This window comes from Muntiacus reevesi, chromosome 5 (assembly GCF_963930625.1).
Source record: "Muntiacus reevesi chromosome 5, mMunRee1.1, whole genome shotgun sequence".
In the NCBI taxonomy this organism is placed as follows: domain Eukaryota; kingdom Metazoa; phylum Chordata; class Mammalia; order Artiodactyla; family Cervidae; genus Muntiacus; species Muntiacus reevesi.
Genome location: NC_089253.1, coordinates 44,846,491 through 44,873,671, shown reverse-complemented (window position 1 = coordinate 44,873,671; position 27,181 = coordinate 44,846,491). Strand labels below are relative to the sequence as shown.

The window sequence follows — 27,181 nt, the reverse complement described above, 5'->3', positions numbered from 1 at the left end:
CAGGACACAGACACACTTAGAGGGATGGCCCTGTGAGGACACGGGGAGGAGACGGCCATCTGCACGCCCAGGAGTGGGGGTCTGGGAGTCCAGCCCACACCGGGGTCTGGGAGTCCAGCCTCCAGGCCTGGAGAGACGGAATCAGGCTGTCTAAGCTGCCTGGGCTGTGGGACTTCGTTATGGTGGCCCTGATTGATTAATGCATTTTCCTTTAAGGCGAAAAACAGGCAAGACTTGTAAACCTTTCCTAACTCTTGTGACATCTGAGGAAACTCTTAAGGCTCGAATCTGTGGATATAGCCTGCAGGGGTGGTTCCTGGATCTCCTTCTGGAAGGCTGAGAGTAAGCAGGGGGCTTTCCATTGTTCCCGGGAAAGTAATAACAAAAGCAGCATTTATGGAGTTTGAGTATCTGCACTCATTTTGCAACCAACCCTCAGAGGGGCGCCCTCTGACCCCACCTCCCACATGGGGGCCCTGGAGCACACTGCGGGGGCTGGGGGGGTGCCCTCCAATGCCACCTCTCACGTGGGGGCCCTGGAGCACCAGGAGGGGTGCCCACCAGTTCCCCTGCAGGAAGTGGCCCCGCTCCCTCCCTGGGGGTGGCCCATGGGCCTTCCGGAGCCTCACTGGGATGGGTGGAAATTCCTAGTGACAGTTCTGGTGGAGCCGTGACTCCCTCCTGGGAAAGAACTGCATCCAGGGATGCTCAAAAACCCTTGGATGAAGTCCCCACCGGAACAAAGCCCTGCCCATCACTGGTCCTGGCCTGTCAGGACTCACACTGGCTGCTCCACAGGCCTTTTGCCCTTCAGTCCCCAACTGGCATGAATTCTGGCCGGGTGTTAAGAGAAGGAAATAACGAAATCTGCCAGGGCTACGTCATCTTTCCAGACGTCTGGGGTGCATGTGGGAAACACCCGTGGCATCTGGACCCAAGGGGGCTGTCTGGGCGCCAGGGGCCCATGGCTAATCTCCTGTGGAACGTGACTTCGTCTCGCTGGAGACTCTGTGGCTGGATCAGGCTCTCCCTCAATTCCTTAACATCCCCTCACGGAGATTTGCAGGACACAGGATGCTAAGGACTGCATCCATGTGGGCTTCCTGGAGGTGGTGTCTCAGCTCCCAGGATGGGCAGGGAGGTCAAGAGGGTTTCCACTCTGGATAGTGACTCCCTGACAGCATTTAGGATGGCACTTGGCACAAGTCTCCATGCCCATCATTGGCCACAGACTCTAAAGGGCACTTGCTTCATTCAAAGTTGAAGGAAGTGACTTCCCTGGTGGTCCAGTGGCTAAGACTCCACGCTTCCAATGCAGGGGCCAGGGTTTGATCCCTGGTCAGGGAACTAGATCCCACATGCCACAACTTAGCGTTTCCATGCTGCAAATAAAGATCCAGCACACTGCAACAAGATTGGAGATCCCACGTGTGGCAACTAAAACCCGGCACAGCCAAATATATTAAAAATCAACACAGTTCGTGGAAAAGTGGAAGCAGCTTAAAGCGCATACCCCCAAAGACGAAGGCAAGGCGTACAAACAGGGTGGTAATGGCAGAAAGACAGATACACAGAAAAGTGGGAAAGAACAGAGAATCCAGAGATAACCCTTGCGTAGACAGTCAAACTGTCTTCAATAAGAGCATTTGGCTGAGGCACCGAATGCAATGGAGCAAAGGAGAGTTGTTTCAACAAACGGGTCGGGGAAAACCGGATCTCCCGAAGCAAAAGAGTGAACCGGGAACCTTACTTTTCATTACATGCAAAAATTAACTCAAAATGGATCAAAGAGCTGAACAGGAGACTTGAAACTATAAAATTCCTAGAAGAAAACATACAAGGAATCTTGATGACCTGGGATTTGGCAATGATTTCTTGCATATATGACACCAAAAGCAGAGGCCACAAAAGCAAAAATAAACAAGAGGCATTACAGCAAACTTAAAATTTCTGTGTAGCCAAGGAAACCACCAATAAGGTGAAAGGCAATTTACACATGGGGAGAAAATATTTGCAAACCATGCCTCTGATGAGGAGTTCACATCCGGATGACAGAAAGAACTCCTCAACCCAACATCTCAAACCAAAAAATCTGATTAAGATTGGCGAAAGACTTGAATACATATTTCTTCAAATAAGATATACAGATGGGCAATGAGGGTATGAAACGACGCTCAACATCACTAATCGTCAAGGAAATGCCATCACTTCACACCCATTATGGTGATTACTATAAAAAAAAAAAGGGAAAATAACACAGGTCATTGAGGATGCAGAGAAATTGGAACTCTTGTGCACTCTTGATGGGAGTATGAAACGGTGCTGCTATGAAAGGCAGTAGGGAGGTTCCTCACAAAATTAAAAACAGAACTATCCTATGATCCAGCAATCTCACTTGTGGGTACCTCTCCAAAAGAAGTGAAAGCAGGATCTCAAAGAGATGTTTGCACCCCCATGTCGTGGCAGCATTATTCACAACAGCTAAGGGGAAGAAGCAACCCTAGTGTCCACCAACAGATGAATGGATGAAGATGATACGGTCCATCCACACAATGGAGGGTGAAAGGGAGAGTGTCAGTTGCTGTCACGTCTGACTCTTTGTGACCACATGGACTGGAGCCTGCCAGGCTCCTCTGTCTGTGGACTTCTCCAGGTGATAATACCGGAGTGGGTAGCTATTCCCTTCTCCAGGGGATCTTTCTGACCCAAGGATCAAACCCAGGTCTCCTGCACTGCAGACAGATTCTTTGCCATCTGAGCCACCAGGGAAGCCTGTGGAAGGTAATTCAACCTTGAAAGGGAAGGACAGGGCTTCACTGGTGGTTCAGTTAAAGAATCTGCCTGCCAATGCAGGAGACACAGGTTCGGTCCCTGATCTGGGAAGATCCCACGTGCTGCAGAACAACTAAGTTTATACGCCATAACTACTGAACCTGAGCTCTGGAGTCCTCCAACCACAACAGAAGAAGCTCCACAAAGAGAAGCCTGCGCATGGCAACAAAGAGCAGCCCCCGCTCACCGCAAGGAGAGAAAAGCCCATGCCGCATTGAAGACCCAGCGTTCAGTAAAATAAACGAGTCACAAAAACACGTATTGCACGGTGCCACTTTTACTCAAAGCACTCAAAGTAGACAAATGCTTAGGAGCAAAGGGCAGTGTGGTGGGTTCCAGGGGCAGAGGGGAGGGGAAAGGGAGAACTGTCCGATGAGTCCAGTGTTTCAGTTCGGCAGCGTGAAGAGTTTGAGAGATTTGCTGCAGCGTGTATCCAGTTAACACTGCCGCAGTGTGCACGGAAAGATGGGCCGGAGGGGAGATTTGACGTATCTTGTTTAACAATAATATTAACAGAGCTAAAGACTTTTCAGAGGATCAGAGTGTGTGGGAAAGGACAGGTGCCCCTGGGTCAGGGCAGAGAGGAGACCTGAGGGGATAGGTAGGCTCGGGAGACGCGCGCTGGGCTCACTTCCGAGGTCAGTGTGCACACTGGCGGTGCCCCACCCCGTGCTGTCCTTGGGCTTGGCGAGTTCCCTTCAGGGAGCTGGGGTCACACAGGGGTTGAGTTAACACAGGGAAGACACAGGCAGGCAGGAGGAAGCCACAAGGGACAGAGGGAGGGAGAGAGCAAGGTTGGCAACTGGGACGCAGGCTCTGGTAGGAGAGAGTCCGGGTACCACATTGGATGCAGACGCCCAGAGCATCGGCCATGTGCTAGGCTCGGAGCACAGGTGGGGCGCACCTGCAGGTAGAGAGGAGGTGGCTCGAGGGATGAGCAGGTGTGGTGAGGGACCAGGGCTTGTCTCCATAGCAGTAAGAACTGAAAATGCTGGGTGTAAATCATCTCCAGAGGCTTCTCTTCCCAAGAACACGTAATTGAGAACGTCGTCTCTGGTTTCTTAACTGGGGGCAGCGCGAGGCAAGAGCTCCTGTCGCATGTGTTGAGAGTTTCCATGGGGTCTTCCATGGCCGGGGTGCTAAGTGGGGCTCAGGGGCTCATTATGGGGAGGGTGACCCCTTCTGGGCCTGGCCTCAGATCGCCGGAGACCAGAACTCAGAGCAGCGCAGGTCTTGGGGGCTCTGGGTACTTCGGGACCCCACAATAGCACCAGCTTTTTCACAGATTGAAAGCTAGAAGTGAATTTATCACTTGGTCGACAATGCTTTCCAGTTCAGAAAGTGGGTTGCTTTCAGTTAAAAGAGAAACATTCCTTAATTGGTACTCGCATCGCATAATTATCATTAAAATGATCAAACTGCACCCCCGGCTCGCTCTTAACCAGGCGTGGAAAGCCACCTCCTGGTGCTCCAGACGGAGAAGCTCTTTAAAGACTGGGATGGTCCTTTCACTCACGGGAACTTTCCATTTTGAGTTCTTTGGAGCTGGTAAACTCATTTGATTGGTCAACTCACTTGTGAATCGTCCACAGGAAGTAAAATGGGGGGAGGAGAGCCAAGGTTTTATTTATAGAAACCTCATCTTTGCTATCCATCAGAAAAATAAACACAACCCACCTCACACTAAAAATATGCTTCTGAAGATCAACAACGAAGCCATGTTTGGCTGACTCCATAGAGAAGCAGAGATTTCAAACCATAGCAATTTCTCACAGACTTTCCTAGAATAACCCTGGACAGGGTGCCAACAAGCATGTTTTTCTCATTGACATTTTAAGCAATGTCACCTCCTCCTTGATTCTGAAACTGGCAAAGAGAAGTCTCCTGCTCTGGGAGCTTGGTACAAGCTGTGTGACATTTGTCAAGTACTTAACCTCTCTGAACTGCAGTTTCAGTGTAGAAATGATTTCTACCTTTCAGGGATGCTGTGAGGAGTAAACTAGATAGCAAACCCAGAATAGGGTTCTGAAGACAAAAGAAATTCTCAGTAACCAGTGGCGACAATCATAAAGCACTCACAGTGAGCATTTTTTTCCCACCAATTCTGATTCCACAAGTCAAGGGCCATTCACAGACTTGCTGGTGAAAGTCGGCCTCCCTTGGGACCATATGATAAACCTCTCCCAGGAGCACTGAAACATTATTTCCTAGGTTTAAAAGAAATCAGGGAAGTCACCAAAAGGATAGTTCTCTCTTTCCATGATATATTTTAAGAAAAGAAGGAAGAAGGAGAAGCCTGTTACAAGCCTTAAGTCCTAGAGGATGCTACATGACATCTCGACAGGCGTTACTCCTGTTGCAGGCACCGGAGAGGTGGCCAGAGCTCGGCAAAGTGCACGGTCCCACTGCGCGGGTGTGAACCTGCGCTCACCACTCCCTAACCACGTGACCGCTACTGTCTCCTCCTCTGTAAATCGGGAGGTGGCAGCACCTGCGTGGGAAGGGGGACACAGCATCTGGTATATAATCAACGCACCATTCATCTCAGCACTGTATTTATTAATAAGAGGGATAGCGTTTTATAATCTACTCCTTTTTCTCTCTTGTCACTTAGCTGTGTTCCAGACCACGTCCGTTCTACTTACCCCTGTAAACCCCACACCCAGCACAGAGAAGACACTCAAAAAATTTCTGGCTGAAAAGGCAGGAACGTACCCTGTCCTCAAGGAGATGAAGCTGAGCAAGATGGGGAACCTGATGATAACACTCTGTGATAAGGAGACCCCAGGAGGACCTTCGTGGCTGTGGGGTTGGGTTGGGGCGTGAGCAGAACCCCTGATAAGCTCCTGGGGATGGGGAAGGTGGCAGGGGAGGCGGGGAGGGCTGTTCCTTGTGGGGTGTCCACAGATTGTACCTCACCCCTGAGTGATGAACACTTGGGCCGTTTCCAAACATGTGTCACTGTTCTGTACAAAACAGTCATTGCCCAGCTCCTACTCAATCAATTATGTAGAATATGATTTTAGAATTGGAGTGTAAACATCTGTTTTATTCACTACATCCTCTGTTCATCCACCCATCCATCCAGCCAGCTATCTGTCCATCCATCCATCTACTCACTAATCCATCCATCCATCCATCCACTCATCCACTCACTACTCCATCCATTCATCCATCCACCCATCTATCCATCTACCTGTTGATCCAGTCAGCCAGCCATCTGTCCATCCATCTATCCACTCACTAATCCATCCATCCATCCATCCATCCATCCACTCATCTACTCACTACTCCATCCATTCATCCATCCACCCATCTATCCATCTACCTGTTGATCCAGCCAGCCAGCCATCTGTCCATCACTCCATCCATCTAACCACCCATCCATCCATCGACCCATTCACTCATCAATCCGTCCATCTGTTCATTTGCCCATCCATCCATCTAGACAAACTTCCCTTCTCCCTCCCGCCATCCCTTCCTTTCATCCTTTGTTCCTCAGTTGAACTTTACACTTTTGTGCCTATTGGTATTTGATCCTCGTGAGTTTATTCACAGGGTATTTCTATTCCCCCCACCATCTTGCTCTTTTGGATTGCATCCTTTCTCCACTGCAATTTCCAGCAGTTACACTGATTCTTTTGGCCACACAGTAACTCTGGAGAGTTGTTAGCATCTAACTCCCTGACAGAGCTGTCCTCCTAATTATCACCATGTTTCAGCTGATACTTTTGGGTTTTTCGGGTAGGCCATCATATTGTCTTCAATCAGTGGCTGTTTCATTTTCCTCTTTCAACAACCACAATTATTATTGAATTTTCTTGTCTGATAGCACATTCTAGAACTTTCAGAGCACTGATAATTAACAGAGGTGATCACAGCATCCTTGACTTGTCCCTGCCTTTAATGAAACCACTTGTAACACGTCACTATTCAGTGTGATTTTGGCTGTTAGCTTGAAATAGATGTTCCTGGCCCTGTTTCAAAGTTGTACTTTTTGTTTTTTTAAGAGTTTTTAGTGGGAAGATGGGCTTCCCTCATAGCTCAGTTGGTAAAGAATCTGGTAAAGTGGGAAGATGTTGAGTTTTATGAGTTCAATGAAGTGGGCAACAGAGGATGAGATGGTTGGATGGCATTACTGACTCAATGGACATGAGTTTGAGCAAATTCCGGGAGATAGTGAAGGACAGGGAAGCCTGGGACGCTGCAGTTCATGGGGTTGCAAAGAGTAAGGCATGACTTAGCAAGAGAACAGTAACAACAACAGCGGGAAGAAGTTGAGTTCTATCCAGTGTCTTCCTCAGCATCAAGTCAAGAAGGCCACACGTGTAGTGGGTTGTAGGAGGCCATGATTCTCCTGCCCCAGCCTGTAGCTGCCCCCTGTGCCACATTACTTTGCAATATTTCCCGTCAAGAGGCACAGTGTATTTCTGCAGCTTCTGGGCTGGCCTCGGGACTTGGTTTGGCCAACAGAAACAGGCAAAGTGACAAGCCTCACAGGGCCTCGAGAGCACTGCGCTCTGTCCTGGACCTGGCCACTGCCCCGTGAATAAGCCCAGGCCAGCCTGCCGGAGGACGAGACCCCCATCACCATCCCAGCCAACAGCCAGCTTGTCATCATGAGCCGCGGCTGCCCCTGAGCAGCCAAGCTCAGCTGACCCACCGGCTGACTGGATGCAGGACTGTCCCCACTGGAGGTCGGCCACACGTCTGGCCCCAGTCAGCCCCCCGACCCACAGCTGTCCGCAGCCGCCGTTCTGGGAGGTTCGCGGCGCAACAGTGGATAAGCACACGGGGCCGCTCTCTTTTGGCCTGTTGAACACAAACTGACGGCTACTGTTGTGCCCTGGAAATCATAGAATGAGCCTGTAACATGTGATTGGGCCCAATTTTTCCACATGCTGCCGAGTTGCCAAAAACTCAGCAAATATGACCAGGCACTCTTTATCAGAATTGGCTGAGACTTTGTAAAATCGAAGGCTCATTTTTGTCTTAATGCTTCAAAAAATGATGCTACTGGGATTTCTCTGATGTTCCTGTGGCTAAGACTGCTTGCTCCCAATGCAGAGGGCCTGGGTTTGATCTCTGCTCAGGGAAGTAGATCCCACATGCCATGACGAAAGATCCCACATGCTGTGACTAAAAAATCCAGCAGAATGCAGCTAAGACCCAGCGTGGCCAAATAAATTAATATTTGAAAACTGGTGCTGGAGTCGACTTGTGGGAGAGGACGGGTGTGGTCGCTGGGTAGCTCAGGACGCTGGGTTCCAGGCATGCGATGCTTAGAGGAGAATGAGTGTGATCTCCAGAGTGAGGACACGGTGGCCGACACCCAGAGGTCTTAGGCCCTGTAGACACGGCCAGCTGAGGCCACTTTCTGACTGGGGGGGGAGGGGGTCTAGCCACAGTTGGTACCATCCCGCAGTTGGTCATAAAGTCTAAGCCTAAAGAAGCTCCCAGAATACCACTGTCCCTGGGGTTTTGCTGTGGTGGTTTTAAATTATGTCCTCAAATTTGGGGGTATTCCTCTGCTCAGAAGGGAGCCCAATCTACCTCCCCTTAAGTATGGACCGAACTCAGTGGCTTGCTTCGAATGGATAGAATAAGGTAGAAATGACAGCATGTAACTGCTGAGAGAAGGCCGTCAGAGGCATTTCTGACCCTTCCTCACTCTCTCTTGGACCTCCTGCCCCCGGTGAAGCCAGCCGCCATGCTGTGAGGATGCTCACGCAGCCTGAGGAGAGGTCCGTGTGGTGAGGAGCTGAGGCTCCGCCAACAGCTCTGTGGGTGCACCATCTTGGAGGCTGATCTTGCAGCCCCAGGACAACCTTCAGATACCTGCAGCCCTGGATGACCTCTTGACGATAACCTCATGAAGGCCTCCCATGCCAGAATCGCTCAGTTAAGCCATTTCTGAATTTATGACCCCACCAAAAGAACCTGAGATAGTAAATGTGCATTATTTCAAGCCACTAGGTTCTGAGGTTGTTTGTTACACAGCACAAGCTAACTAATATATTTCTTATGGTGGCTCTGAGTGGTGAGTTCATCCATGTCGACTTGTTCTCTCTCATGGACTCAAGGATGTGGCGCAGTTTCCTCTGCTCTCAGATCCCACTAGCATAGACCTCTTAGTTTCCTGGACACCCTACTTAAAACGTGTGCCAACTCCTTGCTTGATAAGGAGTGAGCTTGGGTTTCTGAGACTGGTGTTGTACCTGAGAAGCAGGTCTCTGACCAAGGCTCTTCTACGGACCTCTGCAGGAGAAGCCCCCAGAAGCTGCCTGAAATCTGTCCTAACCGCCCTGCCGTTAGTCACCCACCCTTGTGTGGGAATTGGCAGCAAACTCAACACAGGATGCCCCGTGTAGACAGAAGCCATGCCATGGATAATTCCACGGTGGGATTACATGGTCAGCGAGAATGCTGAGGTGGCCTGAAGCAGGGGTGGGTTCTGGCACTGCCCTCTCCCGATGTCTTAAAACCATCTCATGGGAGCGTCACACACGTGCCAGAGATAGGCACACACGATACCTTTTTGGTAACGAAGCTCCCCCATGTAGCCAGCACCCAGGAGCCCCCCTTCCTGACCCCCAAGGGGAAACCACTACCCTGATTCTTGCCTGCTCAGATGCATTTCGCTGTTGTATGTTCCATATAACTGGGGTCAGACGCTGTTCTGCTTGTTCTACAAAGAGGATCCCACAGCGTGTGTCCTTTTTGTGTCTGGCATCCCGTGTTCATGGCGACCTTGGTGACTCCTCTTCGATGTTGGGAGCAGCTGTGTGCGGTTCACTCCAGGGCTGTAGAGGGCTCTGGGGTGGGCAGGCCCAGGTTGTGATCTGGCCCAGGGTTGGTGGGCATCCGGGGGCTCCCATCTGGGCGCCATCGTGCGCACTGCTGCAAGGAATCTGCATGTGTGTCTCTAGACGACCAAGGCCAGGAGTCTCAAGGGGAGAGCAGCAAGTCTGCTTGGTTCAGTGACTCCCAACTCTCGAGTTTCCGGCATCAGCTCCCACCCCCGCGGGCAGCCTGTGAGAGTGCCGTGGCCCCGTGCTCTGGCCTGAGCTTGGCGCCACCTGCGTTTTGCATTTGACCCCCTCCGGGGGGTGTAGGATGGTATCCAACTGTGGTTTCACTTTGCATTTCTCATGTGTCTCCTGGGCCCTTTCTTTGAAGACGCTTGTCAATTACCCAACGTGATTTTGGGTTCTTGGGAAGCTAACCTCTCTCCTGAGAACACTTTGATAAGCCTTGCCCCAGGAGCGGTGCTCGTTTCATTTTCTTTCTCCAAGTCTAGCCCAAACACACAAATGCGACTTCGAGCGGCTTGGGCCGATCCACTTTCTCCCCGGGGGCTCACTGTGCGCTGCTCTGACCCCACTGAATAGCCCCGTCCAGCCGGTAATCTGGCTGGGCTACAGTTACACAGGTTCGGTCACCGAGAGCCCGCCTGGAGTTCCCTGTTAAGTGCCTTCCCGGGACTTCGCTTCGGCAGAGGTGCGCGTCTGGTTACACCCGGCCCCCAGGCCTTTTCAGAGCCCAACAACGGGGGCTACGCTGTATGCAGGACACTTGGGGCTCCCCTTCCCTCTGTCCTTGAGGAAACCCTTTGCACTGTTACCAGACACCGCCCCTGCCAGGTATCTCCAAGGGGACGTGGGAGTGCCCTCGCTCAGGTTCTTTCTCAAAGGATGGGGACTCGGGTACACTTGATCCTCGGGGAGCCACACGGGTCCTGGACAACCGGCCGCAGAGAAGAACTGGGAACGCACGCATTCGGCAAAGGTTTACTGAGCACCTACTGTGTGCTGGCACTGCGGTGTGCTGAGGATTCAGGACACACAAGAGAGGCTCTCCTGGACCACCCGGCGTTTATATCCGTGGAGGAGGAGGGGCAGATAGGCGCTGCTCAGTTGCTCAATCATGTCTAACTCTTTGTGACCCCATGGACTGCGGCACGTCAGGCTTCCCTGCCCTTCACCATCTCCCGGAGTTTGGGCAGATAATAAGTCAGTCCAATAAATCAGATCGAGTTACAGTTCTCAGACCCTGCTTGAGGGGGTAGAAAACAGGAAGCATTCTAGCCAACCAGCTGGCATTTTCTTGCTTCCCATCTTAGACTTTGCTGGTGGCTCAGACAGTAAAGAATTGACCTGCAATGCAGAAGACCTGGGTTCCATCCCTGAGTGGGGAAGATAGATCCCCTGGAGAAGGGCATGGCAACTCATTCCAGTATTCTTGCCTGGAGAATCCTATGGACAGAGGAGCCTGGCAGGCTATATAGTCCCTGGGATTGCAAAGAGTTGGACATGACTGAGCGACTAAACAACACTGGCAGTTTCTTAAATAGTTAAACACACTTTTATCATATGACCCCTGTATTTCAGTTGGAGGCATTTATTGGAGACATGAAAACATGACCACCATAAAAAGCACTGTTCCTTGAAGCTCAAACTGGAAACAACCAATCTTTCTAGGAGGATGGACACGTAGCCTTTGGTCCATCCACACGATAGGATGGACCCAGCAGCAGAACTGCTACTGCCCTGCACAAAACATCATGCTGAGCACCAGAAGCTGGACGTGGGGGAGTTCTCACCTTGTGCTTTCATTTGTAGGAAGCTTAGAACAGGCAGAATTCATCCAAGGTGGGGGTGGGATGGGAGGTTGATGGGGGACAAGTGTGAGGTCACTGCCTGTGAGCAATAGGAATATTTCATGGTTTGTTTTTTCTTTTAATTTCACTACATTGGGTCTTAGTTCTGGTGGCAGGCAGGCTTAGTTGTCCTTTGGCAAGTGGAAGCGCAGTTTCCCCCCAGAGATTGAACCCGTGTCGCCGGCATTTGAAGGCAAACTCTTAACCACTGGACCACTAGGGAAGCCCCTGAATATTTCATACCTTAAAGGGTATGGGTTACACAGCTGTAGGAAGCTCTGTTAAGACCAATGGCACTTGAGATCTGGGCATCTTACTCTATGTAGTTGTTGTTGACGTTTAGTTGCTAAGTCGTGTCCGACTCTGTGTGACCCCATGGACTGTATCAGGGTCCTCTGTCCGTGGGATTCTCCAGGCAAGAATACTGGAGTGGGCTGCCATTTCCTCCTCCAGGGGATCTTCCCGACCCAGGGATCCAACCTGTGTCTCCTGCAGTTCCTGCATTGCAGGCAGATTCTCTACCGCTGAGCTGCCAGGGAACAGTTATAATCTTTTATCTGAGGGATGGGAGGACAGAGGAGAGTATTTTTTCCAAAAGGCAGGATTAAGGGTAGAATGTGAAGCAGCCCAGGTGAGGCTCTGGGGGCCATCCCCACTCTCCTGGTGGGTTCGGCAAACTCATCAAGATTCAACTGCGACGGCTCTTCGCCTTCTCCACACCCGACAGAGCAGTGATAAGAGCAAACTTTCAAACACTGCAGGCCCTTCCACCCACCACCCGCCTCCCAGGGAGCCCGAGTCCAGGGAGGGGAACCCGCTGTTCTTTGTTCAGGTCTCATGCCCTCGTGCATCAACCACCCCCCAGGACCCCAGCCCTAGAGGAGCCAAGCGCATTCTCCAGAGTCGCTGCTCTGTAGAGGCGGAACTTCACCTGGCACCAGCCAAAGACACGGTGTCCCTTCTAGAGTGGCCAGAGACACAGGTGATGCCAGGCCTTTCTTAAAGGCTGGTCCCCAGTGCAGCCTCCTGAAGGGACTTTCAAGGCTAATTATCTGTTGACTCTAACCTCCTCCTTAGGTTTGGGAAGAGGGGAGAAAGTTCTGAACTTAGAGTAAGCTAACAAGAGCTCTGATCCCATCTCTGCACCAAACTGCTGTGTGACTTCAGGAATATCATGCAGCTTCTCTGAGTCCCTATTTCCTGACTTTCTCATTCCAGGGTCTCTGGAGGGGATCCAGGGCATTCGTTAGCCTCCGTAAGGGCAGAAGAACACCTGTTCCAATGACTATTTATTAAAATCAAAGACATAATTACTTAAAGATTTCCCCTTCGAAATGGAAGTTGGAGAGCCTCTGTGTGTGAATGAGGCAGTCAGCTGAGGTCAAGACTCAATTTATGGCTCAGCTGGACACTTCTAACAACTCTTGGCGCTTTGGCCGAGCGAGAGGTTTAAATTGTTTGTATTCTTAGTCACATATTGTTTAATTTATAACCACAACCAACTGTCAGTGGTGTAAGGCATGCTGATGTTAAAATATGAATTAAGAAAGAGTCCACATATGATAAATTGTAGTAAGTTCAGTTCAACATGGTTTCATAAGTTGATGGTTATGATCTAAAATCTATAGCCCAGGGGATTTCACTGGTGATCCAGTGGCTAAGATTCTGTGCTCCCAATGCAGGAGGCCTGGGTTTGATTCCCCAGTCAGGGAACTAGACCCACATGTAGCAACTAAAGATCCTACGTCCTGCAATGAAGAGTGAAGAACTCATGCGCCAAAACCAAGACCTGGTGCACCCAAATAAAGAAATATTTTAAAAAATAAATAAAATCTATAGCATCACCAACTCAATGGACATGAGTTTGAGTAAACTCCGAGAGATGGTGAAGGACAAAGAAGCCTGGGGTGCTGCAGTCCATGGTGTCACAAAGAGCCAGACACAACTTAATGACTGAAGAGAAAGAAAGTGAAGTTGCTCAGTCATGTCCAACTCTTTGCAACCCCATGGACTGTAGCCTACCAGGCTCCTCTGTCCATGGGATTTTCCAGGCAAGAATACTGGAGTGGGTTGCCATTTCCTTCTCCAGGGGATCTTCCCAATCCAGGGATTGAATCTGGGTCTCCCACGTTGCAGGGAGACTCTTTACCATCTGAACCACCAGGGAAGTGACTGAATAACAACAATATAAAGAGATTGGGTATGTTATACAAAACACATTATGTAGAGCTATCTCTGTATCATTTGCCTAACTATGCGCATCTATCTATCCATCATCTAGCTGCCTATCAATTAAGGGGAAACCTTCCCAGGGCTTCCGTGGTGGCTCAGCGGCAAAGAATCCACCTGCCAATGCAGGAGATGCGGGTTCGCTCCCTGGTCCAGGAAGATCCCACGTGCCTTGCAGCAATTAAGCCCGTGCACCACAACTACTGAGCCTGTGCTTCAGAGCCTGGGAGCCGCAACGACTGAAGCTCACATGCCCGAGAGCCCGAGCTCTGCAACAAGAGCAGCCGCCGCAAAGAGAAACCCGGGCCTCACAACTAGAGAAAAGCTCATGCAGCATCAAAGACCCAGCATGGCCAAAATTACATTAATTAATAAAATTGTTAACGGGAACTCTCCCCCTATGCTACACCCACAGTGGAGTATTCTTTGCTTAAAATCACTCCTTTTTCACACAGCACACAAATGAAATACACCTGACTCCCAGGAGGCCATCTGAGACCATGAACACCGTTCAAAGGGGTCCTTAGTTGGCCCAGGCACCTGCTCCCTCCCAGGCTCCTCCAAGTTCTGGTCTCAGGGGTTTAAGGACAAACAGGGGGTGTGTAAATCCAAACTGGCAAAAGCCAGCTCAGGCTTGGCTTTCTGGAGCTCGCAGAACGCAGGGGAAGCCAAGCTGATCGAATACCCCTAGCAGCGGGTACAGGGCGACCGTGTAAGTGGCTAGGTGAGAGGTGCTGAGACGCCGCTGGCCATCGGGGCCAAGGAAGGCCTCCAGAAGAGGGTGATGGAGCCTGGAGGGCGAAATGACCAAGAGCTCAGAGAACAGGAAAGGGGGGATGAAGGACCAGAAGAAGGTCAGTGAGGCTGAACAGGGAGGCAAGGGCTGGGGCTGAGACGCAACCTTGGGGGCAGGTGAGTGTCACCTGTGGGCCAGGTGAGGGCTGGCGGGGTCCAGCGCAGTGGGGAGGAGGGGACCAGCCTGGAGGCAACGGTGGAATTGAGAAGGGGGTGGCCCAGACACGGGGAGCCGGGGAGGTTGTGAGGGGTGCACGGGAAGGTGGGGGGGCCGAGCGGAAGCGTGACAGCACCATGCAGAGCCGTGTGACAAGCACGAGTCCCTGCGGGTGGGCGCGATCTGAGCCCCCGGACTGAGGACAGGGCTGGGGATGTGAAGGCACGCTCTGCGGGCCCCACTCCAGCCCGGAGCCCGAGGTTCTCAACAGCAGAGTTAGCAGTGGGAATCTGCGGACAGACTGGGGCTTTCACCCTCTCCTTCCCCCGGAACCCCCAGTCCCCAGCCGTTCTCTGACCAGGAAACAATGCAATAAAAAATATGCCCAATTATGCCTTATTCTAATAGCTCACATCATAGCTCCATTTCCATCCCAAACAGTGCGTTCAGACTTCCCCAACGAAGTGCCATGTAAATGCATTAAAAAGTCATTATACGCCCGAGGCCGTACGTGGGCAGCAATCATTCCGGCCGAGTGTGAAAAGCAAAGGATTAAATCTTGGGTATCAAGGGGAACGTTTGCCCTCCATGCCCAGAGGCAAACAGGGGGGTAGCCGGAGGGAGGAGCTTTCGGCTGCCCGGTGGGGGTGGCACCTGGGGGTTCTGCTGTGTGTGTGGCAACCCCAAGCCCAGCCGGGCTGCATCGAGGTGCAAGCCCCTGAGGCAGGCGAGGGGACCCCTGGGCTGCAAATGAGCAGCCTGGATTACCAGGCAAGACATCTACTGTACACGCAGGCCTTCCGAAGGCTGAATGCATGAAACTAGTAATTTGTCTACCCAGGGGCCACGTGACCATGGTCAAATGGATTTCTGAAGGTCGGAAAGCTTTTGATACTTCATTACGCAGCGTGAAAACCCTGACACGTGTGCCCAGCACTGGAGGCGGAGGGCCCTGCCGGCTGCTGGGGGCGCCCACGCCAGGCAAAGCCAGGCTCGGGAGAGGAGGAGCTGACGAGAGACACCTGGCTCCCTGCGGGGGCTCCAGCAGCTGCAAGGCCCCCATCCCCCCAACCCGAGGACCGCCTCCCGGACAGAGGGCTGGGAAGGCAGCTGCTGAGTTGGGGAGGACCCCACGTCTGGAGCTGGGGACCCAGATCGGATCCTTGTCCAGAGGCCCCAGCGCTGACCCGAGTGCCAGGATCCCCCCACCTCCAGCCACCCTGACTGATCTCCAGGGCAGCCGTGGCTGTGTGAGCCTGTTAATTGGTGTCTCTGTGCCTTGGTTTCCTCATCTGTCAAAAGGGGCTCGTGATATTACTAATGCATTACCAAGTCATCAAGTGAATATTAAAGGAAGTGATGCATATAAAGGGCTCAGAACAGTGCCTAAAACAGGATGAGTGGACAGGAACCGTCAGTTATCCTCCATTCCCCTGCCAAGCCCTGTGCTGGGGCTACAGAATGGACCCATCGAGTGAGGCAGACAGGACCCAGGCAGTTACCTAAGACCTGACCCGTCATGTGTCTCATGGAAGGGACAGCTCAGGTGAGGCAGGTGGTGGGACAGTTGGGTGGATGGGTCCTCAGCACACAGGGCTTACTTAGCCCGAATCAGGACCCTTCCACAATGAACATCACAACGCAAATCAACACAGGCCATAAACTCCATGACAGCAGGCCCATGGCTACCCTGTATCTCCAGCTCCCAGCACTGTAAATAGCCCCCAAATGGAGCGTCGTCTGCCTCTAAGTTGACTTATGCATCAAACTGCAGATACCAGTCAGGTTCCTCCATCGGTCACAAGACAGCACAGAGGAGACACTCACTGCATGTACAAATGTGTCAGAGGACATGATCCAGAGAGGGAAAAGGCCAGCTATAGGAGGAGTGAAAATATCTGCATATCTTATCATTGGCAAGATATAATACCCAGAATATATAAAGAGCTCCTACAATTCAACAACAAGAAGACAAACAACCCCTAAAAACTGGACAAAGAAATTGAGCAGATAAACAAAGGCTATATGGTCTTCCCTGGTAGCTCAGATGGTAAAGAATCTGCCTGCAAAGCAGGAGACCTGGGTTCAGTCCCTGGCTCGGGAAGATCCCCTGGAGGAGGGAATGGCAACCCACTCCAGTAGTCTTGCCTGGAGAATCCCATGGACAGAGGAGCCTGGTGGGCTACAGTCTACAGGGTCGCAAAGAGTCAGAAACAACTGAGTGACTAAGCATGCATTGAGGATGGAAAGAAAGAGGAACCCTCCTACACTGCTGGAAGGAATGTAAAAAGGTGCCACGCTGTGATTTTTCAAAAAGTTAAGGATATGATCCAGCTATTCTGCTTCAGAGCACATATTCAAAATAACTGAAAATTGGATTCAAATAAGGCTTCCCAGGTGGTGCTAGTGGTGAAGAACCCACCTGCCAATGCAGGAGACCTAATAAACATGGGTTTGATCCCTGGGCCTGGAAGATTCCTTGGAGGAGGGCATGGCAACCCACTCCAGTATTTTTGCCTGGAGGATCCCGTGGACAGAGGAGCCTGGCGGGCTACAGTCCATGGGGTCACAAAGAGTCAGACACAACTGAAGTGACTTAGCATGCACACACAGACTCAGACACTTGAATGCGAATTTTCATTGCAGCTTTAATCACAATAGCCGAAAGGGGGAAATAACTCAAGTGTCCATTGAATGAATGGATAAGAAATATGTGGTCTCACATTCAATGGCGTGTTATTCAGTCATAGAAGGGAATGAAATTCTGATACCTTGAACCTTGAAAGCATGTAAAATGAAATATGCCAGACACAAAAGAACAGATACTGTGTGATTTCGCTCTTCTGAAGTACCTGGAATAGTCAAATTTGTAGAGACAGAAAGTAGGGTGCCTGGCAGTGGGGGAGGAAAATGGAGAGTTATTGCCTGATGAAGACACAGGTTCTGTTTGGGGAAGATAAGAAGAGTTTTAGAAATAGATAGTGGTGATGGAAACAACATTCAGAAAGGACTTGAATGCCACTGATTTCTATGCTTAAAAATGATGAAAACGTTATGTATATTAAATGTCAATTAAAAAAACCAAAAAGGTGAACCGCTCACCTATCCGAACCCATACCTGTTTCTCCTGCTCAGTCCAAAAATCTTGCAGCAGCTCTTTAAATTTTCTCTTACTCCCAGACCCTCTATGGGATGCATGGCCAATTCTGGTCAGCTATACTCTCAAAACACACCCGCAGACTACCCTCCGCTTGTCACCAGCGTCTCACACCTGGATTACTGCAAGAGCCTCCGGACCAGCTTCTGCCCTCCCCGCCTCAGCCTTCCCCTCTTTCCCCTTCAAAGCGGGTGGAGGGATGCTGCCCAAACCTAGATCCACTCCAGACCCTTCCAGAGGCTCCTGTTTCACCCAGCCCTGTGGCCAGGGGCCCATGACAATCTGGACTGCCCCTCGCACTCCCTCTGGACTCCGTGAGCCCACCTGGCGTGCTTCGGGCACTCCAGGCGCGAGGCTTTGCACCGGCTGTTCCCTCTGCCCAGATTGCCTTTCCTCTGCCTCTTTGAGGTGTGCAGTCCCACGCTGCCTCCCGATGAGGGCTTCTCTGGCCACCCTTTCTAGTATATGTGCTGCCCAAGCGAGCACATGGCCACCCTTTTGAAAATCAGCCCCTATTCTGTTCGACTTTTCTTCATGGACTCATCACCAGCCAACATATGAGATACCGAATCTTCTACGTGGTCAAGAAAGCTTTACGAAGGCCAGGACTGCGTCTGCTTTGTCCTCTGCTGTGTCCCAAGCCCAGAGGGTGCAGTGCCAGACACCCCGCAGGCCTTGCATAGCTGTTTGCTGAACAGGCAACTGAAAGTTTCAGAGGGCCAGCCCTCCCATCCCCTCTGAGTGGGGAGCAGAGTGTGGTGGCTAGGCACGGCCAGGCTGCCTGGGGTTCAGATCTTGCATCTGCCGCTTCTCAGCTCTGTGACCTTCAGAAATTCCTCCCTGCCTCGGTTTTCTCATCCACTAACAGGGAGACAACATGGTCCACCTTATAGAGTGGGTGAGGCTCACTGTGATGGTGCCCGGCCCACAGTGAACTGCTCAACCAACAGCCATCTCTCCTCACCAGCCCTCCCTCCCTCTCTCCACGCTCAGGGTGCCATTAGTGGAGAGAGGCACATGGGCTGGTTTCCAAGAGGAGGGGACATCCCGGCAGGGTTTTGAGGGATGAGTAGGAGTGAGTTGGGCGGACATGTCCTGGGGGAGGGGTGCCTGCGTCCACCTCAGCCTAACTCCACCTGCCCTTGTGGGAGGCGCAGACCATGGGCTTATGAATAAATAGCTTATTGATAAACAACGAGGGAGCTTATAGAGAAGGCAGAGAAGGAGGTAGCATCTGTAATGGTTGTTGCAGGGAAGCAAGACTGAGTCGGTCCTGGGGTAAGTCTCAGGACACTGGGCAGGACGTCACACCTGGGGCTGTGGACTGATGCGTGCAGGGATGAGGCGGGAGGGGCAGTACTCAGGCACAGAGCAGAGCAGGAATAGAAAAAAGGCTGTAGACTCAAACCCTCCAGGCTGACAGCTAAGGCACAGAGAGGTTGGGTAGGTTGAGCAAGGTCCCCGAGCCACACGCAGCAAAGCTGGGATTCAGAATCGGGTTCTCCACGGCTGCACCCCCCCGTGAGGACATGTGCCGTCAGGGCCTCAGTGCCTGGCATGGAGACAAAAGAGGGGACTGAGGCCTCTCTCGATCCTCCGCCTCTTCGGCTTTATTACTTCCTATGACCTGCACATGCCAAAGCGGCCTCTGGGCCTTAACTTTACTGAGACAGCTAGAGAGGAAGGGTGATGCTATCAGAGTTCGCCCATGTTCCTGCATGCTGGCTGTGGCAGAACTGGGTGCCCGGTGGCAAACCCAGGAATGGAGGTTGGAGCACTGGTCCTAGGGTCTTAGACCTGTCACTGCTGAAGCCCAGAGCAGGAGAAGAGGGGCAAGACCCCTGCCCATCACACAGAGCAGAGACGCAGGCCAAGGGAGCAGCAAGCCTGCTTTAGGGGTGGAGTCTGTCTGAATCAGACCCTCCTGAAAGCCCCCGGATCCTCACATCAGAGATGTGGCTCGCCCCCCAACTTAAAGGCTCTCAAAACCAAAGAGCAAGCCCCCCAGCTAGCACACTCCTGCATGCAGGAATTACAGCTCCAGCGGCATCACTGGGTGATTCTGCCTCGAGTGGGGAAAGGGAGGACCAGAAATCTCACGGGAGCTGGACCCAGGCGTCATCCTGGGCTCCAGTCTGGGTAGCCCCGTGATCTAACCGTGTAGCCTCAGTTTCTCTGTCTCCACAATAGGGATGATTCTGCTCCCAGCTTACAGGGCTGGCTGAGGGTTAAATATGTGAAGTGCTTAATTCAGTGCCCAGCAGGAGGCAAGAGCTGGCTTAGATGCTCACAGATGCTGAGTCTGGGACTCATGCATGCATCACGTCCACAGGGAGCTGGAGGTGGCCCCTCGTGCCAGCACAACCAGGCCCTCCGTGCTGACTTTCTCAAGCCTCCCCGTTCCCGGGTCTGGCCTCCCCGCTCTGGCGGGCAGTGCCTACTCTCTTCCTCCTGGAAAGACTTTGATGGGTATGGTGTCATTTCTAGAAAGAAGTCCAGTTGGGGCTGTTTAAGAAGCAGACACCAGGATAAGTTTCTCCATGGGCATCCCCCACCCCCAGAAGAGCTGAAGGTGGGGGGAAGGAGTGGGGGGGGGGACCAAGGAACAAGGAGGAGGGCTTCCTCCTCAGCGGCTCCTGGTTGCAGGTGGCTTTGACCACCAGGCCGGCATACCAACCAGGACGCTCCCGGATGGAACTCGGCTGTGTAATTAAAGCCATGAGCCTGCTATAGACCCTCGTCATTGCCCCTCTCTGAGGTTTACTTAATAACCTCTGAACTGGGAGGGGAAAAAATCATCCAGGAAATAAGCCTTGGGTCATTTATTTTAGAATTATTGGTACAAAAATAGCCAGGGTCGTGATTTACGTGCGGGGAGGGGCCGAGGAAGTCAGGGACTCCCCCTCCCAAGTGCCGTCCGAGTCTCACTTGCCTCCCCCTCCAAGTTTCACTGCAGTTTCCATTATGACTTCAAGTCATAGTAGTTACTTTATATCGCAAATAAATCTCCGGAACAGCACGGAAATATTATGTGTATTAATAGCGCCTGTAAAAACATCCGAAAACCTTCCATCCGCCTAGGGCTTGGACGATTCTGTCCCGGGAATGGGAAACCGCACGGCCGGCCGCGGCCGCCCCCAGCCCCGCCCAGCTCGCGGTCTGTCTGTCCTCTGTCAGTTTGCCTGTGAGTGCCCTCAGTGACCCGAGGCCGACACAGTCCACCCACCCACCCAAAAGCCCGCGGGGGACGTCCCCGCCACCGGAGACAGGGGTGTCTGTCTCCTGCGCCCTGCGCGCCCCTCAGTCCCTGGGAAGCTGCTGTCCCCGAAGGACCCCGACGCCGCTGCCGCCACACCCGGGTCCCTCGCGCCCCCGCGCCGCCCCTGGATACTCACCAGCGGCGGGGGCTTCCTTGGGGGTCACTGCCTCGAGGCCGATGTCGCCCTCCAGCATGGCGCGGCTCACTGCCCGGCTCCGGTGCGCCCCGGACCACGGGATCCAGGAGAGGAGGGGCGACCGAAAGTGCCCCCCAGAGGTCTGAAGCGGCTCTGAGCGCCGGGGTCCGAGCCTAACTCGGGAGGGGACGGTCCCCCTCCGCCTCCCCAGACGCAGGACACGAAGCCGCGCGCGCCGGAGCCAAACTTGGCCGCTCTCGCGCAGTGCCGAGCCGCTCCTCCCCCTCGGCTTTCTGGGCAGGGGGTCCCGGCCCGCTCCCTGCCCCGCACCCTCCCGCGGGGCTACCTGCGGACACCGCCCTCGCCCCGCCCAGGGCGCAGCGCGACTGCCCCCGCGGCCACCGGACCCCGGCGGAGCGCGCGGGACGCTGGAGACCGGCAGCCACGGCGGCGATCCGCCGCGGGTCCCGCCCGCCCCGGCCCCCCGCTCTGCGGGGCGCGTCTCCTCCCGCTGTCTGACCCGCTTATCAGTCGGGGTGAACAGTGGAGCCCTGAGCCGCTGTGCTCGGGCCCCCAGCCAGGGCCCCAGGGAAGGGGGTGCTGACTGCGGTGGGGTGGGGGCGGAGAGGAGGCACCGACCCAGTCCGGAGAGACGCGCACAGCGTGGGGCGTCAGCGGAGATTGCGGAGATTGCGCTGCGCCCTCCCCCAGACAGCGGGACCCCAAGTCATCATTCTCAACTTGTGGTGGGAGGGAGGTAGCAAGCCCAGGGATGCGAAGGCGACCAGGAGGTTACAGGGCAAGTGCCTGGCTTGAACCCTCACCTATGCAGAACTTGGGAATCTGAATAAGGTGAGAACTGTCCCCAGATAGGAGGAAACTTGTTATTTGAGGATTCTAGCTGGTGAGGCTAAGAGGACTCAGCAGGGGTGCCTGCAGCGGCTTCCCCCACATCCTGCAGGCTCAGGGCTGGGAGCCTGAGGTACCACTCTCTAGCCCTGTTCCTGTTTAGAAGGTGAGGTCTGGACACCCCAGCATCCTCCCGGGCAGCGGCGATGTGGGCACCGGGAGCATGCAGAGCGCCTCAGGCAAGGCGCCTCCTGTGTCTTTGCAGACCTCACACCCCTGACATCTCCGGATAAATACCATCAATTCTGAGGCAGAACTGCCTTACACAAAACGTTCGCTTAAGCTGCTCCCTGATCGTTGCAGGGCCGTGATGGGACAGGGGCAGACTGCTTCACCTTTGAAAGGCCACCTCCCACTTTCTGCACCCCGAGGAGGAGCCAGGCTGGTGCTGGGAGCCCACTCACCCAGGTTGGGGACCCCTGGTTCCCCTGCCAAGTAAGCACTCCGTGAGCCGTGGACCCCCCCCCCCCCCCCCCCCGGCTTTGGCTGGCTCTGGGAGGAGACTGCATCTGGCCCCTCTGCGGGGACAGGCCGCATCCACTAGAAAGCCTCCTTGAGGACAGATGACCAGTCCTCCCTGTCAGCCCCCCCCCCCCCCCCCCGCCCACCAGGCCTGCTGGGATTGGTACCCATGTGTACTGATCGGTGGAAACGCTCCAGTAGCAGCAAAACCACAAAGTGCATCCTACCGGAAAGTTCTCCCCTGCCCCCACCCCAGGTGCTGCGTACAGAGCGGGACTCAGGCCTCCTTCCTCTCAGGGGGTCAGGGAGAGAGGTGACCTGGGATTGTCCTTGGGATTTCTCTTGTTTTGCTCTGGACTGAAAAACTGGGCTTTGAGGCACCTGGAGGGGCGCCGTGGAGGGTCGCTCTGTGCAGAGGCTGCCCAGAGGCTGTGTACCCCAGATGTGTACCCAGGAGGGCAGGGGAAGCTGGATGGAGAAAAGGCACTGCAGGGGCCCTTGCTGGGGTCACGTGAATTTCCCAGAGCCCTTCCAGCTGACCCAAACCACTCTTGTGTGGGAGTCCAGATACGAACTCATTTTTCTTGGAAAGGTCTGATAGCCAACGTGATACATAGCAATAGCTCCGTTGTGTAAATACACAGAGAAAATTTTAGAATTCTAACCCCTGGAATGATGAACTATAAACCAAAAAACGCTCAGGAGGAAAAAAATGTAAATAGGTCCTGGGGCTATTTTTAACCATCATTGTTTACCTTTTGAGGGCAGAGAAGAGCTATTGTCTAGTTAGCCAGGTTTAAAATGCACATTATTTAACGTATTATTATTAGCCGAAATATGTTAAACAGCCATTAATAGATGTTGATTCATTCTGATCGAAGCCATTTTTCCTCTTTTCATTTCTTGGCTCCAATTAGGCCGCATTCTGATGAAACCCTTCAGCTGTGTCCAACATATGCAAAAGAGCCCGTCGGAGATCCAGACCCTTTTAAAAAAGATATTTCATCCTCTCAAGTTTTAAAAGATATTTCAGTAAATACCCAAACCAGCTCGTTTTTACAAAGATTGGTTTCGGCTGCTATTTTGGTAAGTGTTGCTAGGCTGGGCTCCCCTGTGGCCTGGACGGGGAGCGAGTGCCCTAGAAGAAGGGGTGCCCGGGATCCCAAGTCCTTTTCCTTCCGGGGAACCCCACCGCCCACCCCCTGTGCAGTCAGGAAGATGTTGATGTCGAAAGCAGACTGGGGCAAGTGGACCGTCCCGGGGAGGGGGTACGCCTGCTGTCACAGCCGTCATCACGGAATACAGTAATCACGGGCACAATGCTTGTAATTATGGAAAATGGTTTCCCTTTTCGGCAAAGCGGGGAAGGGAGGGAGGGAGAGAAGGCAGTGTGCAGCGAGGGCCAGCACTCAGGCCCTGGGCTGGTTTTAAATAGGCTTCGCAGGGTGAGGCCAGGGCCCCGTGGGACAGGCTCAGCCTCCCCAGGCCTTATCAGACTCCATTCAAAGTCTCCGCTGCCCCCCAGGTTCTCTCGGGGGCGGCTCAGAGGCCAGCGCTTCCTACGGCCACCGCCCCACCGCAGATCCCCGTGTGTGGCCCCTGCCGTCACCCAGGCCCCCCGAGACCCCGGGAGGTGCCCAGCCTGTCACACGCGCTTTCACTGTCGCTCATCCCTGGACCACGTCCGGGGTCACAGGGCGCCGGAAGGCTCGCTTCTGAGAGTCTCGAGAAGCCTGTTTTTATTCCCGTCCGATTCTCTGAGCATCCCTCGCTCAGGGCTGGCAGGAGGTGAGGGTTCAAGGGGTGTCCCCCGCCCCCCGAGCACCGGGTGCAGTCTAAGGAGATAAGCAAGGTGGCAGAGGCGTTAAGCCCCGGGCCTCACGGGGAAGGAGAGGGACCTACCCCTCTGTGGACCAGCTGCTTCTTGGCCCCGCGGTGGGTGTATCGTTGGAAAGGGCCTTGGCAGGAGCTGCCTCTCGAGGGTTTGGGGAAGCTGGGGAGAGGCACTTCCAGCCCAGAACCTGGCGCGCCCCAAGCACTGGATTAGAGGTTGTTATTTGTGTCCCCAGATGAGTGGGCAGGGCCACTTTGCCAGCGCTTTAAGGCAGGGGAGGCGGCTCCTAGGGGGCATGTCCGAGCTTCAGTGGCCCCTGAAGTGCGAGCCAACTGGGGCGGGTGGGTTTCTGGGGGCTGAGGGTGGCTCTAGCGGAGAGGCCGGGAAAAGGAACAGAAGTGAGGGAACAGGGTGGCCTGGCAGGTGACGGGGTCGGGGGAGGGAGGAATCTGAAGGCAGGGCCTGGCGGACTGGGCTCAGGCAGCTGCCCTGAATTGAACAAGCAAGTCCTTTTTTGGGAAAAAAAGTAGTAGTATGGGGTGCATTTCACATAATAGAAGATCAGCCATTTCAAAGTCCAGTTCAGAGGCGTTTGGTACTTTCCTGGTATCGTAAAACCATCACCCCATCGCCACAATGTAGCTTGAGAACATGTCCATCACTCTGAGTACAACCCAGGACCCTGGAGGGGTCACTGGCCCCTCCCAGCCCCCGGTAACCGTCAATTCGCTTTTTCTCTCTTGCGGATTGATCTATGACACTTCATATCAGCGGACTCATACCACTTATGGTCTTTTGTGTCCTATCCCTTTCACAGTGGTTTACTTTTCTCATAACTTTCTTTTTTTTCAAAATCCACGATGTTTTTGAGGCTCATCCACGTTATAGCACATTTCAGAATGTCACTTCTTTTTGTGATTGAATGATATTCTGTGGTCTGGCTAGGTCACATTTGTTTATCTGTTCATCCATTGATGGTCCTTTCGGCTGTTTCCAAGGAGCCTTTTGAAAGGACTTGAGAGGGGGAGCTTCCCTGGTGGTTGAGCAGTTTAGAATTTGCCTTCTGATACAGGGGACATAGGTTTGATCCCTGGTTGGGGGGCTAAGATCCCACATTCTCTGGGGTGACCAAGCCTAAGCCCCACAACTACTGAGAAGTACTTTTGCCACAATGAGTGCCGCAACGAAGACGCTAAGACCTGATGCAGACAAAAACAAATAAATTAATAAAAAGAAAAGGAAATGCAGTGTCTCACTAAAGTGCCTGCAAGGACTGAGGGGGTGCCAAGATGGCCAAAGGCCCTGGGCGAGGTGGAGCAGAGTTCAGTGGCTAAGAGGAGGAGGGAGCAGGGGGAGGGGGAGGAGGAGGGGAGGGGTGGGGGAAGGGGGCGGGAGGAGGCGGGGAGGGGTGGGGAGGGGGGGGCGGAAGGAGGAGGAGGACTGGAGAGACGTGGTGAGCTGGGAAAAACCAGCCTAGCCTTCTGGGCAGCTGGGGGCTGGAGGCAGCTGCTTGCTGCTGATACCAGGGGCTCCTGACTGTGGCTCGCAGTTGCTGGAGTGAGCCTGGCCCCTGCACAGATGCAGAGGACCTGTGGCTGAAGCGGGTCTGTGTCCAAGGCCTTAACCTGTGCAGGGGCCTGTCGAGAGGCAGCCACCTGCCTGGTGCTTCCCCTTGGGGGTCTGTTTATTTAACAAGCACTTATATAGCACTTACTGTATGCCAGGCCCTGTTCCAAGCACTTCATAATTATTAGCTCTATGCAGTCCATTCTATTATCATCCCCAATTTACAGTTCAGGAAACTGAGGCTCAGAGAGGAACAGTCCCTTGCCTGAGGTCACACAACAGTAAGAGCTGGAACACAAACCCTTCCTTCTTAGAGACTTATCAAATGTATTTTTGAAGAACTCGATACTGTGATTGGAAATGGGAAATCAGAATCACCAGCCGTGAACAGAAGGTGACAGTTTAATAAAGGACAATAGAAGTACAACCATGTTCAGGTCGACCTGGGGTCTCTGCCCCGGGGACCCTGAGCCTGACGTGGTGCCAGTCCCTGGGAGACCATTTGGTAAAGAGAGCGTGGAGCTCCAGGCACAGACTGAGATTTCCTACCTGACACATCCCAAATACCTGCAAGGTGAGTGAAAACCACGCTGCGTTCTCCCCATGCCCCTCCCTCCATCGCCCGAGACTGGTTCCCTTGGCACCCAGGCAGGTCTGTAGAGCACTTGTGGCCCAGGGGCTGCCTCTGGGGAAATATCAGAAATAACACTGATGGCTTTCGGGCATTACACAGGCTTTGTGAGCCCACGCTGTGGTCCTCATCTTCCCCCTCAGATGCAGGAGAGTAGCCTTGGCCTCAGAGATTTCAGGTAACACAAGTCGCTGGAGTTAAATATTTGCTCATAGTCAGAGCTATGGTCTTTTCAGTGGTCCTGTATCAGTGTGAGAGCTGGACCATGAAGATGGCTGAGTGCCAAAGAATTGATGCTTTTGAACTGTGGTGCTGGAGAAGACTCTTGAGAGTCCCTTTGACTGCAAGGGGATCCAGCCAGTCCATCCTAAAGATCAGTCCTGAATATTCACTGGAAGCACTGGTGCTGAAGTTGACGCACCAATCCTTTGGCCACCTGATGTGAAGAGCCAACTCATTGGAAAGGACCCTGATGCTGGGAAAGATTGAAGGAAGGAGGAGAAGGGGGCGACAGAGGATGAGACGATTTTGGATGGCATCACTGACTCAATGGAC

The 27,181-nt window shown here is 53.2% G+C and overlaps 1 protein-coding gene across 1 annotated transcript in view; it reads right to left on the bottom strand.

Annotated features, from left to right (window-relative positions):
• The window catches only part of ANO1 (anoctamin 1), a 169,761-nt gene extending 148,176 nt beyond the window's left edge, over positions 1–21,585 (bottom strand). The window contains exon 1 of the mRNA XM_065937963.1: positions 21,225–21,585. Within this exon, the coding sequence (XP_065794035.1) occupies positions 21,225–21,282 (58 nt within the window). The 5' untranslated portion in view covers positions 21,283–21,585. The remainder of the gene's footprint in view (positions 1–21,224) is intronic.
• Positions 21,586–27,181: the final 5,596 nt, after the last annotated feature.